We start from the raw sequence: 16,142 nt of genomic DNA on the forward strand, positions 1-16,142 counted from the left end.
AATGATCATCTTTTTTTTTTCTTACTGCCAATTTTACTCTTAAGTTTATTGCAATTATCACTATAATTACCACAATTTTAATTGTTGCGATTTCTAAGATGATAATGGAGGAAATTAGTATTTTTGAAAAAAAAAATTTATTGTGAAAAAACGATAAAAAAAAATTATGTAAGATGCGAGACAAAAATATTTTAAATATTAAAAACGAAATTAAAATTTAGTCTGTTTTAATATTTTATCCTAATAGTCTCTAAAACCTAAATATATCATTTCTATATTTTTTAAGGTCTATTGTAAGAAAAAGATGTAACCAATCACTAAATCAAACTTTTACAATAGAATAATCGAATGTTTTTGCAATATTATAATCGGTTTCCTTAATCAAACTTTTATAAACACTGAAAGCTCAACCACCAATAAATTATCGCCGTGTTTTTGTATTTTTACTTGTATTTGATTATGTTAGTATATGCAAACCAAGAACCATGAATTTGATCTGAAGGGTTATTTGAATTACCGAATGACATTCTTAAGCAACGTTGGAAATACCCATTCCGCAACCTTTCACAGATATCCTTAAATAGATATGCATCCGGCATCCCAAGGATTGTTTACGAATTTAATGGTCCTAAGGTTATACACACTCGTAATTATCAGTTTCATATAAAGTTATTATCCACCTAAATAAATTCCTAAACTACCCCTCTCTCCACCACTACTACTATCATCTCTTCCCCCCTCCTCTCTCTCTCTCAATCTCGATGGAAGCGGTGTGGGTGCCATGGCCATCGGAGTCCCTGGGAGAACGGTACTCAAGGGTGTCATTCATCTTGCCATTGGTGGCCTCGTAGCCGGCGGAGAAATAGCGAGCTCTAATAATCTTTCGGTTGCACAAGGCGGCGGAGAAGTTCCTTCCAGCGACGCAGCTACCAGCTTGATCGAGGTCATCTTTGGAAGGAAAAGCGCGAGAAACGAGGCCCAACTGCTTAGCCTCAGAACTGGAAAACCGGCGAGCTGTCAAGGCCAACTCCATGGCGTTACCGTAGCCAACAATTAATGGCAGTCTCTGAAGGGTACCGAGATCGGCAGCCAGGGCCAAATCAACCTCCTTCATCGAAAAGAACGCGTCCTCCGTGCAATACCTTAAGTCACAGGCTGTCACGATGTCAATTGCACCACCGATACAAGCGCCATGGATACTAGCGTTAATGGTGAAGAAATCAGGACATACAGGGCTTTGGGGAACTCAGTGAAGAAATCATGCGTCAGAGCGTTGCGTTGTCTCGGACGATTCAAGTAAAGGTGGAACACCCATGATTTGGGGTTCTTCTCTACTACCTCTAGGGTTTTGTATTTCTCCTCTGCCATTTATTTCCCTAATTTTTCTTTCCAGTTAGGAAGAACAGGGCCGAGGTTGCGGTCGTTGAAACTCTCTCTGCCGAGGTGCTCTTCTTCTCCGGCGAAGCGGCAGCAAGTGTTGCTGTGACTGTGAGGATGAAAGAGAGGAGGGTGTGGCAAGGAGCCATTGAAGCAGTGGTGGGGACTGAGTAGGAAGTAATAGTGAGAGTGTGTTAGAAAGGGAAAGAGGGGTGGTGGCTGGATGAAGAGGGTAGTGGTGGGATTTAAGATTAGAAAGGAAAAGAGGGGTGGTGGCTGGGTGAAGAGGGTTAGGGTTAGAAATGTGATTGGGTGAAGGTGGTGTGGTAAATTAGCTATTAAATATTTATGTATAAATCATAATTGTAAAATCAGACCAACTAATTCGACCGAAAAACTAGCGAACCGGATCCCTAACCGATTCAGTCTAATTCCAGAACTGTTTAAGGATAAAAATCAGTCAAAGTCAGTAAAAATTGGTCAAACCGAATCGTTCGAGAGAAAATTCCAAAACTATGATGTAATTTGAACCTATATCCTCCTTATATTGCATGCTTCCCTTGTTACTCAGCTATTCTTTGTTATTTTATATACTAATTTAGTTATATAGTAAAATCACACAATAATTTTTTTAGATAATAAATATAAAATACTTTAATATAAAAATAAAATTAAAAGTTTTTATTATAAAAATACTAGAATTTTATATACTTATTTAATATATATTAAATTTTAATTTAAGATTTTTTTACTATTTTTTTTGTTTTTTATTTTTTGCTTGAAAGCATTCTCTCTTACAATCCGGATGTGCAAGCGGGTTCAATGGTAGGTTGGACTTGGTCTGCTGGGGCGGTTAATATTTATGATACTCGTAATGGCTATTTATGGTTCTACAAGAAGATGTTTGGATGGGAGGAGAGAGGAAACTGCCTTTGACTTTGACGTCAGCTTGTTCCGAAAAAGATCAATTTTTTTGCTTAGCTTTGTCTGCGAGAGGCATTGCCCATTGCTATTTTTTGTCTCAGGAGAGGCCTTTTACCTACATATAGTTGCCCCTGTTACTTGAATTGTCAGAAAGCAATTTTCTACTATATTCGGGATTGCCCAAAAAGTTCAGTTTGTTTGGCGGACTCTAGAGATTTTCAGTCATCTTTTGGATTTGAAGAACTGGTTCTTGTCCCATAGCAAAGAGCATCCTTTTAGATTATTTTCTAGTTTGTGGTGGATTTGGAAAGCTAGAAACAATGAGATTTTTAACAATCATGAATCTTGACCTCCTTTTAAAGTGGCTCGTATGGCGTTAGCCTTCGAGAAGGAGCTTCGAAATGTCTTTGAATTGCAACGAATTTCTATTCCTTCTTTGATTAGTTGCTCTTGGGTTCTTTCTTCGATCGGTACTTTTAAAATCAATTGTGATGCTAGTTACTCTAATTCTGAGGATCGGATTGGTTTTGCCTATGTTAACAAATAATGGAACAAAAATTGACAACGAGGCTGTTTGGGTACAATAGAGAACTGCAATATTCTTCAAGGAGAATTATTTGCTATTTGGAGAGGATTTCTTTTAGCTTGGAACTTAGAGCAAAGAGATATGATTGGCGAAATGGATTGTCTGGAAGCTTTCATTCTTGTTAACAATTCTTATGATAATGCCGGGTGTGTAGTTATTTTGGTGATTAAAGTTAGAGATATCATGACTTGAAAGTGACGTGTTGATTTTTGCTTGATGTAAAATCCGATAAATTAGTAAATGATTAGCCAGTAAATTAATTATTAATCAAATAAATTAGAAAATAGAATTTTATGGTTTAGTGAGGTAGAACTAATTAAAATAAGAATTTTGATACTAATTTTAAAAAATTTGGCCTAAAATTGGGCCGAACGGGCCGAATCAGACGAACCGAGTCTGTATTGGGTCCAAGGCCCAACTCAAATTTAATAAAATGAAAGAGCTTCAACTCTCTCTTTCCCATTACACACATACACATACACTGAAAACTTAGAGGGAGAAGAGAGGAAGAATATGCAAACCCTTAGCTAGATTTCAACTTCATATAACTTTTGATCCGAAGCTCTGATCGTCGCACCGTTTGTGGCCACGAGACTGTAACGTCGAGCTCTACAAAGTCCAATGGTCAATTAGGTAAGGAAGTCTCAGATTCAATCTCAGTTCTTCCTTCCCTAATTTTTGAAAATTATATGAATTGGATATTGAGATTTTGGTTAAATTGATGTTCTAGGGCCAAATTAACTTGATGGATTAACGAGTTTTGTTTAATTGAGGCACGGGTGAGGTAAGGACTCTTTAAACCTTGTGGATTCTTGGATTTATATGTTGGGTGTTGAATTTTTGTATGTGGAAGTGGTAATGTGTATTAGGTAGTGAATATATGATTGTGGAACACTCTTGAAGAGATTGGGAGCTTGAATTGGGTATCTTGGTGGTTGAATTTTGTTCGGAGTGACCTTGGGGCTATGGAACTTTGAGGATTGGAGACCTTGAGTGTCTTTGGGCTATACGAGGAAATGGGTTCAGGTATGGTTTCGGTTTCTCGTAATTAAAATATAATGTGTCGTGAAAATGTAGGTTAGTTGACTGTAAGATAAGAGTTGAATTATTGATGTGGTTGGTGATTGAGATTTAGTTAATATATATATTGGTTAGTAATGTTGAGATTTTGCTTGAGGTTGTGATGTTGTGATGTGTATTACTGTATGTGAAGGTTGGTAAATGATAACGATTATGTTTATTGATTTGTTGTTTTGAACCTGAATTGTTGGATTGATAACTTGGTGAAGATGGGAAGTAAGTATATTGAGGAGTGTTGTGGTGTTGGTATTGTATTTGGTAGAGATAATTGATGATGTATGTGATAATGATAATGACGATGATGTATATGGATATGTGAGTTGTTGGTATTAGATTATATTGTTGTTGAGATTGAATTATTGTGAGAAAGTGACTATATTTGTAAAATTAGTACAATTGGTGTATTGAGTAATGTTGGGACTTAGTTTGTTGTGGTTGGGTAAGTTTTAAAAATAATGGAATTGAAGTATTGTGAAAATTGAGGTTTAGAAATTTTGTGAAAATTTTGTGGAGATTGATTTTTGGCTGAACTTTGGCGAGTCATAACTTAGCTTTCGGACTCCCAAATTATTTCAAACATGTTTCATATAAAAGTTGGGTCGGTTAAGTTTACGTTTTCGAAGAACGGATGAAAAATCTTTTAAAACGAGAAAGTTATGCGCGTCGGAAGTTTGGTGTGTAAAATTGAATTTCTACATACTTAACCATTTTTGACTAATCTGCAATGCATGCGTATGCAAACCCCTCCATATGCAGATGGACGTTTCTGTTTGGCATGCATGCGTACGCGGATGAGGTAATGCATATGCGTGATGGGCAAATTGTACTCCCACGCGTACGCGTGACCCCTATAAGTTGTGTATTTTAAAATGTAATTTTCAACCTCTAAACCTCTATTTTTATTCTTTTAGCCCCTAAACCTCAGTTGTAGGTTAAATAGTGATTTGAAAGTAGGAAAGAGTAGTAACTTGGAGATGAAAAAAGTTTGAAAAGTATGTAAATGTGATATGTATATGATGAACCTGGCCTTAGTGAATCATTTTGAATGATAATGAATGGATATGAATGAATGATTTATAATGAATTTGAAAATGAAATTGTTTTGAGCTTGACCTGGCAAGGTTCATGGTGGCTTACTGCTTGTCCAGTATCGAGACGTTATGTGGGGTTCGTGGTGGTGTACCGCTCATATGTTTTTAAAAGAGGATGTTATGCGGGATTCGTGGTGGTTTACCACCCACATGTGTGTTTTGTTTTTCCAATTGAAGATCTTGTGAGGTTCGTGGTGGTGTACCACTCACAATGGTGGGTTCGTGATGGTGTACCGCTCACCGGTTTTCAAGAGGATGATATCCGGGTTAGCTACCGGATGTGTCGGGTTCTGGCAAAGAAACCAACACGTGAGCTCACGGCCAGTAGGAAAGGCATGCATCATATGTATTTATGTGACTTGTTTGGTTTTGCATTACTTGGGTTTGGTTACTTGAATATCTATGATTATTTGCTTTATTTACTATATTTGAATATCTACTTGTGGTTGCCTTATCTGCTTTGTTTGTCTGTGCATCGGTGTTTCGGAGGATTGGAGAAAGGGATGATGAGCTTAGGGGTTAAGTTAGGATTTGAGATGGAAACAAGAAGCCTTAGATACCTCACCCTGTTTATGGTTTACAATGTTAGTTTTAAATTTGAATCTATTGTCGGAAGTTCTAGGATTGCCTTCGGCTTTCCCGGGACCTTATATGTTTTTTATGTGGGCACCGTTACCATGTTGAGAATCTTCGGTTCTCATTCCATACATATTTTGTGGTTTTCAGATGCAGGACGTAAGGCACCTCGTTGAGGCATGCTAGAAGCTTCTGATAGTGGAGATCCTTGTCTTTGGGGCTTTATTTTGGATATATGTATATATATATATATATAGATACTTTTATCTCCACTGCTTATGTATTTGATGTATTAACTTTGAATAAATGACCATTTGTACCCATGAGAGTTCAGAACGCTGACATTTGTACCCATCGTAGATGGAAACTGACTTTGTAACCATGAGAGATGGGTTCCGTGTGACAAAAATAGCCTGGCTTGGGTTGGCACTTGCTTCGAGTTTGTAGGACCCTACGTGGCTCTCCAAACCTCCCAAAACCTTGTCTACGTGGATTTGAATGTTTCTATATGAAGGTAATTCTTGAAATGAAAACCCTAGCTCATCTTCTTCCCCAATTCGAATCATACCCCCAAAATGAAATATTGGTGAAATTCAAGCGCACCCAGAAATAACTCATAACCCCAGCAATGTCACCACGCAGATTTAACTCTGATGCAAATTTTGGAAGTCGCAGCAGTTCTTCAAGTTGGAAGAAGATGAAGGAGAAGAACAAAACACAAAAAAGGAGCTGCTTTCTCATCTTTCACACTCTAAATCCCTCAATGGCTGCTGCTTCTTCTACCTCCCTCTTCCACGCATCTTTCCCTTTTCCCCTCAAAACCCACCAACCCCCTAGGCCCAGGCCCACCCACTTCCCTATCAAGGCCCAATCCCAGCCCACCACTCCTCTCACCTCCCCCAAGCAGCGCCGCCCTGCCGACGAGAACATCCGTGACGAAGCCCGTCGCAACAACATCACCCACGACAACCTCTTCTCAGCCTGCTACGTCCCCATCAATGCCGACCCTTCCTCCACCAAGTCCTACTCCCTCGATGAGATCGTTTACCGCTCTCAATCCGGCGGCCTCCTCGACGTCCAGCACGATATGGCCGCCCTCAAGAAGTTCGACGGTGAGTACTAGCGCAACCTCTTCGATTCCCGCGTCGGCTGCACCACCTGGCCCTACGGCTCCGGCGTCTGGTCCAAGAAGGAGTGGGTGCTCCCCGAGATTGACAGCGATGACATCATTAGTGCCTTTGAGGGAAACTCCAATCTCTTCTTTGTTCTCTCTCTCTTCTGTACAAAGATGGGTGCTTCGTTTGCTTAGCTTAATTGAATAATTGTATTCAGAGAAAGAGAGAGATGTTAAAAATTAGAACATTTATTTGGTAAATAAATATTACCAACACGTTCATATCTGCGTTCCTCAATCGCGGGTCCTTTTCTTCTTCATTTTGATTTTTTGTGTTACTAATTTGTGGAGTGCCTGATTTTTTTCAAAGTTTGAATTTTTTTTTCCATAATTGATGAAGAGGAGAATGAGTCTGGGGAAGAGATAGATGAAGATGAGGGGGACGATGATGATGCTGTTTTCCTTGAGAATTCTTACTACTTACTGGGCTGGCTTGGTTGACCGGTATGAAGAGATGGTTGAGAAGTACCATCCCGGATTTGGAGTGCGAAAGAGGAAGGGGAGGTGGAGAAGGTGAGGATGAAGAAAGAGTGGTTGGAAAGCATGAGAGTGAGGAGGGTGTCCTTAATGGGTCAGAGGTGGTGGGGAGGGAGAAGAGGATGGCTTTGTCGGCGTGAAGGACGGAGTGGATGGTGAGGGAGCGAGTGTTGAGGAAGAAGGGGCCAGAGTGGGGTTTGAAGAGTGAAGAGTGGGGTTTGGAGAGAGAGAGTATGTGAGTAAGAGAGAGAGGGGTTGAAGATAAGGGAGGGAGTGCCACGTAGGATCGGAAACCCACAAACCAAGCTCAGAACCAAGTCAGGGCACTTTTGTCACACGGAAGGCATCTATCATGGGTACAAGATTAGTTTCGAGCCTTCATGGGTATAAATATCAGCGTTTTCATCTCTCATGGGTACAAATAGTTATTTATTTTATTAACTTTCTCTTAGAGGTTATTTTGGAGAAATAGGTTCTGTAACTCTGTATTTTGGGCTTATTTTGGATTCTTTTATATATATGTATATATATACTTATGTGCTCAGGCCGGTTTATCTTCGCAAGTCGAGTCTTGAGCTTTGATATTTGTACCTTAAAACTCTCTTTCGATTATATCTATGTTAGCTTCTCTTATCTTATTCTGATTATCGTTTACGTGTCGTGAGTATTGCGCTTTTCGTTTTACCGTTTTCGATTTTAACTTTTCTTCAAAGGCTCCTAGAATAAATCTTCTTCAACTATATTATATATATGAGTTTTTATTTTTAGAAGTCATAGCGCCTCGCCACCTTTTCTTCAAAGGCTCCTAGAATAAATCTTCTTTAACTATATTATATATAAGTTTTTATTTTTAGAAGTCATAGCGCTACACCACCTCTGTTTTACATCATAGATGTAAAGCTCTATGTGATAGAATGTTACACTTGATCCTGCAAGATGCAAACACAATGGCGAATATCATGACAAAGACGGTGTTGAGATTACATTCGTAGCATGTAGAGCTTCCAGTACCTCCAAAAGAGTTTGAGATGATTATTCAATGGAATCGCGCTACACCTTCTTAGTCCCTTAGGACTTTGTTTTTCTTTTCTGCTTGGTTATTTTAATTTTTCAATCACAAAAAAAAAAAAAAATTCATTGGTTGAACAAATGAACCAATAAACCAGTAACTTGACTGGTTCGATTACCGATTCAGTTCTAACAGCTATAATATAAATACATATATTCAACACATTTTCCATATGTATTTTGTATTTTAACATTATTTTATAAAAATGACAGATTTATTAGCATATATTTTGTGTTCAAATAATATAGTTGATCGATTCAATGACAAGTCTGATCTTGTAGAGTAACTTAGACAGGCTGGGTGGCCGGAGCACTTTTCAGTTGTCCAACCAACCAATCCAAGCGAACTTTTATAACTATGAACCAAATAATGGCCAGAATTCTTGAAGCTATGTCGATACATAATCCGCTTGAATTTCTTCTTAAGATAAAAGGACCATGATAGATATAAGCAAGTAGACAACGAATTCCTCAAGCAAAATGTGGGCAAAGAAGGAACATAATCATCATCCACAAGCGTAGTACAAGTAGGAAATATTTACAAGTTTCAATTTATTAGAATCTTAAAAATAAAAATGCCAGCAAATAGTAGTCCCTTTTGACACTTGATTAGGGAGTTATGCTAGAACGATACTGCTTTGAGTCACTAACCGTAACTCTTGGAGTGAGAATGAATTGCAAATGGCTCTCTTTTCAGGGCAAGGGTTCTTGTGAATCTCCCAGACGAGACAAATGGAGATATGCATCAGTCCCTGTGAATAATCAAAACAAATTGTTGTTGAACTTGAAGCAAGCAAAATAAAAAAAGAATAAACAGATTGCAGAATACCAAAAAATACTAGAACACTACGAAATTCAGTGTAATATGGGTAACAGCTTAGCCTTGTGTCACTAGGCGAAATAGACTATATGAATTACACAACATAGAAATGCCAAATAATTCAATCATATCCGTCTTTGAACCATTTATATAATTCACTTTTAATAATATCATCTCACAGTTTATTAGGTTTCCATATACTTCTAACACACACACACACACACACACACACACAAAATATAGAAAGGTAGTTCGACAACAGCACCAAGTCACCAACTATTCTTTTAGTTCAAAAAAAAACTCTAGGAAAATTTGTAACCATGGAAAGTGCGGCTGACACAGGTGCATCATATCAATTGTAATTGATCCCATATAAATGGAGAATAGGTCAAGAGGGGTTAACAGTTGTTAAATGCTACAATTTTAGAAAATTAGAAGGAAGAGAAATTCTTGTATAGACTCAAGTGTAACATGTCAGTTTTGTGCACACTCGCATAAAAGTTAGTGGAATACATGAATAGTGAATAACTGAATATATCTTCAGTAAAGTAAGTGAAACTCACTTTTATTGTCTGTATGTGCTTAAAGATGACGTGTTAAACTTGTATTTATATAAGAACATATCTAGAAGGAAATAAATAAGACAAAAAAGGATAATAAAATGAAATGATAGTTAAACTCTACTCACCATATCCTTCCATAGATATTATTTGAAGATCACCTCCGAAATACCGAGCATACAAGCGACTAATAGGAAGCCCATATCCATATCCAGCCATGGTCACATTATCAGCTACTCCAAGATCTGAATGCTCATCCAATGGGTTTTTGGCTGTACTATATAAATACGTAAAAATTTTTGGGAGACCGCTCCTTGGTATGCCACCTCCCTCATCAGAAACCTACAATACCATTTAATCGAACACCTTCAACATAGCATTCCCCAACAAAGACCAAAAATCCCAGAAAGAATAGAGCCGATATAAAATCATGCTGTGCAATTCAAACTAGGTACCTTTATAGTAACATCCTCTAATCCATCAGCAACGATTATTCTAATGGGTGGTGCAACTTTGTCAGAGTCCATAAAACGCTCTTGGACAGCACGCAGTGAGTTTTTAACCAGCTCAAACATCATAAGATGTAAGTGAGCTGGAACATACCTATCATGTAAACATTACGTTTGTGAAGAGGGAGAATGAGCCCAGGGAAATAAGTTTGCAAGAGTTTTGCAAATAAACGACAGCAAAACAAAACGAAATGAATTTGTGGAGGTAAGAACTGTCTAACTCACGGAAATGTAAAATCCGGATCTCCATAAATATCGACATTAGGAGCACTGCCATATTCACGAAAACATATGGAACGTGCATCCTCACTGGCATTCCTAGCTACTTCCACAGGAGACATTTTTGTATGTATATAACCCACACAATGAGGAGGAGGATTTGGATTGTGCAACTCAACATGCTGCCCTGAAACCGACAAAAGTACACCACGCATACAAACAATATTATGATTTATGTTAGCCGCAAAGAGCCAGCTTAAAGTTATATAGAAAGAAACAGTGTGTTTCCTGAACTTACCAATAAGCATTCGAATTCCGATTCTCGACATGTAAAAACGATCAAGGAACTGATGAATCTCATCAAGATCCTCATAAACAATCTTTGGATCCATGCCTTTCTTCAACTGCTGAACACCTAAGGCCATTGTCGGCACCACATTGTTGTGTCTCACTTTGATGGCCTTAATCATGTCAGTGAAAGCTCTTTCATCTTTCATACTCTTGATCTCAGGGAAGGCTCTGAGATCACGGAAAGAATCAAGGTACCAATCCTTTACCTAAAAGCATAATGTAGTAAAAAAGTTCAATAAACATATAGAAAGCATCAAGTTAATTTTAAACCAAGTTCTACACAGCAAGTTGCTAAAACCACAAAACACATCAATACAATTTACATCACTCCAAGAGTACCATAAATCAACATCACGAGTCCTATGTCACCCAAGCTGTTATCACTTACAATATCTGTCACCATCGAGAATCATTGAATTTATTTTTTCCTTTCGATACACTAATGACAATATTTAGTACCCCATGGAGACTACCTAAAACCATCGCAACTAGACCACTCCTAATGCCTTAGGAAACCCTGAATATTATAAATAACACCCCCATTCTGGAAATAAATATGAATCGGGGACGGATACTACTTTAGTGTATATAATGATCAAACCACACAACCATAGTAGCAAACTTGGAAAGAAAATTTTTAGTATCAAATTTAAACCCATACCATCAAACACTGGCCTAAAAAGTCAACATGATTCAATAAAAACCACTTTTTCCTTTTCCCCAACATCATTTGACTCAAACAATTTAACAATTCCAAACAATACAAGTAAATGGCACACAGTCACATGCTTATATTCCCAAATCCTAATTAAAAATTGTATAGTAAGGTTTAAAGAGACAAGGTTATCCATAAACACGACAGGGCAGACAATGTAGACAGGAATCTAATCTACAATTTTATACTGTAATGTTAATCACAAACTATATTACTTGTCTTTTTTGTTAAAAAAAAGGGAAAAATAGCTTCTAAAAGAGAGCCAACTTCTTAAATCTCAATGCTCACGCCTGCTGCAACAAAGAAACAAAAGTAAGCATCGGAAACATCCTTCCCCATAAAACAGACAAGAGCAAGTAATCACAGTTATCCTAAAAGGCAAAACGGAATGAGGGTGAATTTGTCACAAAGTTAAGCTTATTACAAGTGAACCCAAGAACCTATGTTCAAATCTCATTATGTTGCCTCCGTTTCTTCCCGGAATTCGCCCGCGGAGCCTCGAAGACCTTCCGATTTCGGAGAGGGCTGAGTCGTATATTTTCTATCTCCACTTTTAGGATTCTTTGATTCCGAGACAAAAAAGCTCTGCATCTCTATACTATCAAAACCAGTTTTCAGGATCAAACTCTTCTAACACGAGGAGATTGATAAAATAGTAAAATAAGGGTTAATATGAGGGCTAATCACTCTTAAACTAAGACATTGAAGCTAAATTACGATGGAAGTTACAAATTTAATGATGATTAACCTCACTTTATGACTTTCTCGATCTCCAAGCTTTAGAGATCTTTTTACATGTCTTTGTTTTCTGTGTTAGAGACAACATCCAATCGAAAGGAAAGGAAAGGAAAGATAAGATTCAAATAAAATAAAATGAAGAAATAGAAGAACCTTCAAAATGGCAGGTTTATGGGACAAGCCATAAGGGAGATTCTCAAGCTCAATAGCCCTTCTTGCAATCCGAATGGGAAGCTCCTTGTGAAGGAATTGAGCAGAGATTAGAAGGTTCTTGTCAGTGGGTTTGGACCCGAACTCCATCATGTACCTCAAACTCACACCTGTCTGCTTCATGCATCCCCATCGGTGCACCTCCTCTATCACCGTCTTCGAGAATGTCTCCGTCGCCTTCTTCGCCGCCATCACCACCACCACCACCACCCCCTACTGATGTATTGGCACAACCACCACCACCAGCATGCAAGGCAAACACACAATTCTATATGATCATAGAGGGATTAGAGAGAAAACTGTCACCCCCAAATTGACGATAGCATTAAGCCATTCACATTATTGATATGTAAAGTAATAACCGCTTTGTAGAGATGGGCGAGAAAGAGAGGGTTAGTGAAATGAAACGATGAATGAGTACAATGAATCAAGAGGGTGCGGGAAACTGAATATTAAAATAATTAATTTTTTTATAATAGAAGATTGAATATTTTAAGAATAATGATATAACTCTATTGTGGGATGGTCCTTGCCTCCTTCGAGAGTTGGAGAGAATGAGATGAGCTGTGCTTCTAACACGTGTCAAGATAAGCCCTTGCTACGGCTATGAAGATGTGGTTTCTAAGCCATGCTTTCGGGTTTGGGCTCGCTCATTGATTAATCGCTCACTTTCTTCAGCTTTCAACTTCACACACATGCCTAAAGTCTAATATTACTTCACCCAAATTGTTAACTATCAAAATAATTAAATTAATTAGTGGTTTATGTTTGATATACACATTTTAAGAATATTATAAAAGGAGAAATTCTCCACATACAAGCATTTTTTTATACAAGTTTTTACAAGTCATTATATTAACGCATTTGAACTGTTACTGCACATTCTTCTTCCTCTTTCTCTTCTTCTTCTTTTCTTTCGTTTTTTGCTTTCTCTTTCTCCTTCTTCAACCGTTACTGCACAATTTCACTGTACCTTCTTCTTCTTCTTGCTGCACATTCTTCTTCCTCTTCCTCTTCCTCTTCTTCTCCTTCTTCATTTACGTGCTTTTCTCTCTGTTTTCTTTCTTTGTTATTTTCGATTTTCATTATTTTTTTATATCAAGCTCTGAAATCGTTTTTTTTTTTTTTGAAAGAAAAAAAGCTCAACACATCAAGTGGAGCAAACACTAGTAGATAAACCAAAAAGAACATAATCTACGCTATCCAACACCAAGTAAAATTACTGTTTATCCCATTGTCATCTCCGGCATTGCCATCAACAACAAAAAGGGTCTCCACCTAACCACTCCTTATAGTTCATAACAGACATATGGATGACCTCAGCAACTCCTTTTCCCTTGTTTTGAAAAATTCTTCTATTCCTTTCTAGCCAGATGTTCCAGATAATCGCACAAAATCCCATTAACCACCTCTTACGCTCCTCCTTGCTAGCTGACATCTCTGTCCAAGTTATAAAATGTTCTTTTAGCGTCCCTGGGCATGACCATTGCCTTCCAACAAATGCTAACCAAGCACACCAAACCTGCCAAGAAAAATCACAGCCAAGGAACAAGTGGTGCACATACTCAATACTCTTATTACAAAACACACATATAAAATCTTCCTGATGGATAACTCCCAGCCGATTCAGCCTCTCCTTCGTATTTATCCTACCAATCAATACAAACCAGACAAACAGTTCCACCCTTGGTGGAACTAAACCTTTCCAAATTGTCCTTGTAAAGTTGTAGCTTGTTATATCCTCTGGAAGGTTGTCCTCCTGGATTACCTGCATAAAAGATTTAGTAGAAAATATCCCTTGTTTATCAAATTTCCATACAACTCGATCCTCACTACCATGAGCCAGTTTTACCAGTCTTAATGCATCATGCAACTGGTTTACTAGGTCCAACTCCCATTGGAATAGCTCTCTCCTCCATTGGAAGTTCCATATCCACTCAGCCCCATCCCAAAACCCGCAATCCCCTATAAAAGATCCTCTTTGGTTTGACACTGAGAAGAGCCTCGGAAACTGGACTTTCAAAGCACCACCACGCAGCCAGACATCCTCCCAAAATCGAGTCCCTCTTCCATCACCAACCTCCATAGCCAGCCCAGTAATTATCTTCTGTCTTATTTGCTGACTCGTGAACTGTATCTGGCAGATATCCTTCCAAGGGCCCCCCTTGATAGGTAAAATCTGAGAGGATAGCAAGACATCTGGGTTCAGGTTGTTGCAAGCACAGACCACCTTCTTCCATAGCGGGCAATCCTCCTTCGAAAAGCGCCACCACCACTTAAAGAGTAGGGCTGTGTTCCGCAGCATGGCATCCCCAACACCCAGCCCACCGAATTTTTTGGGTGCCTGCACCACCTCCCACCTAACCAAAGCCATGCCATTCCTACCATCCTCCTTACTCCATAAAAATCTTCTCTGTAAGGAAATAAGCTTCTCCGCAACAGCCTTTGGCATCTTATACAGACTCAAATAATATACAGGGAGACTATTCAGTACCGATTTAATGAGTACCAATTTCCCGGCTTTATTAAGAATCTTCGCTTTCCATAGGCTGAGTTTTTCCTCCACTTTGTCAATAATCGGCTTCCAAGTCTTCACCAACCTTGGATTAGCTCCTAGTGGGACCCCCAAATATTTTACTGGGAGGGCGGCTTCTTGGCATCCCAGCACACAGCACATACGTTGCACCCACTAAGCTTCACAATTGACAGGAATCAAGCTCGATTTATCAAAGTTGATGCTTAACCCCGACATCAACTCAAAACAGCGAAGGAGTCTCCTGTAGTTCTTGACGGTCTCTTCCTCTGGGGGGCAGAACAAAATGGTGTCATCTGCAAACTGAAGGTGCGACAGCTCAATATGATCTCTGCCAACCAATAGCGGAGAAATTCGTCCATTTCTAACCGCCTCCTCAAGCATTCTATGTAGGACATCAACAACGAGGACGAATAAGAAAGGAGACAGAGGATCACCTTGTCGTAGGCCCCTTTCCATCTTAAACGGCTGAGAGGGCGAGCCGTTTATCAAAACTGACATAGAGGCAGTACTTACACACTCCATAACCCACCCCCTCCATCTTCTTCCAAACCCCATTTTATGCAAAACAAGATCCACGAAACTCCACTTGACTCTATCATATGCCTTCTGAAAGTCTAACTTTATTATCGCCGCTTCCTTCTTTCTCTGTCTTAGCCATTGAACAGTTTCGCATGCAATGAGTGCCCCATCATGTATTTTCCGCCCCTTAACAAATGCACTCTGTGTCTCACCTACAAGTCGTGGCATGATAGCTCGCATTCTCCTGACCAGTATCTTTGATATGACTTTGTATACACAACCAACCATACTTATAGGCCTTAGATCTTTGATTTCCTTTGCTCCAGTAAACTTAGGGGCCAGCGCCACCCAAGTGAGATTAGCATCCGCCGGTAATCTGGAAGACTGGAAAAAACCCAATACCGCTCCCGTGAATTCAGGCCCAATTTCTTCCCAACACTTCTTAATGAAGTTCATGTTGTAGCCGTCACTACCAGGCGCCTTAGATGAGTCACAATCCCACACTGCTTCTCTAACCTCCTCAGACGTTGGCTGTATCTCCAGGGCCATAGCATCATCCTCAGAGATTCTCTCCACCAGACCGTCTCTAAACCCCATGGATGGCGACTTCTC

At 38.9% G+C, this 16,142-nt stretch overlaps 1 protein-coding gene and 1 pseudogene across 2 annotated transcripts; both read right to left on the minus strand.

Annotated features, from left to right (window-relative positions):
• Window positions 378-1,581, minus strand: LOC107633255 (annotated as a pseudogene).
• Window positions 8,607-12,949, minus strand: LOC107630569 (pyruvate dehydrogenase (acetyl-transferring) kinase, mitochondrial). Of its 2 annotated transcripts, none has more exons than XM_016333752.2 (6): window positions 12,419-12,949; window positions 10,760-11,018; window positions 10,468-10,648; window positions 10,189-10,336; window positions 9,862-10,075; window positions 8,607-9,105 (listed from the first exon to the last, which is right to left on the minus strand). In XM_016333752.2, the coding sequence occupies exons 1-6, from the start codon at window positions 12,665-12,667 to the stop codon at window positions 9,047-9,049; spliced, it is 1,110 nt and encodes a 369-aa protein (XP_016189238.1). In that variant the 5' UTR covers window positions 12,668-12,949; the 3' UTR covers window positions 8,607-9,046. The 2 variants fall into 2 exon arrangements, with proteins under 2 accessions (XP_016189238.1, XP_020974638.1); XM_021118979.1 differs by lacking the exon at window positions 12,419-12,949 and adding an exon at window positions 11,952-12,120.

This window comes from Arachis ipaensis, chromosome B03, assembly GCF_000816755.2.
Source record: "Arachis ipaensis cultivar K30076 chromosome B03, Araip1.1, whole genome shotgun sequence".
Lineage (NCBI taxonomy): Eukaryota > Viridiplantae > Streptophyta > Magnoliopsida > Fabales > Fabaceae > Arachis > Arachis ipaensis.

Excerpts from the sequence above, each read along its gene's own strand:
- LOC107630569 (XM_016333752.2), bottom strand. The coding sequence starts at position 12,667 with ATGGCGGCGAAGAAGGCGACGGAGACATTCTCGAAGACGGTGATAGAG. Across the intron at positions 11,019-12,418 it reads ATAAACCTGCCATTTTGAAG|GTAAAGGATTGGTACCTTGA; the intron begins GTTCTTCTATTT and ends TTATGCTTTTAG. Across the intron at positions 9,106-9,861 it reads AATATCTATGGAAGGATATG|GGACTGATGCATATCTCCAT; the intron begins GTGAGTAGAGTT and ends GATTATTCACAG.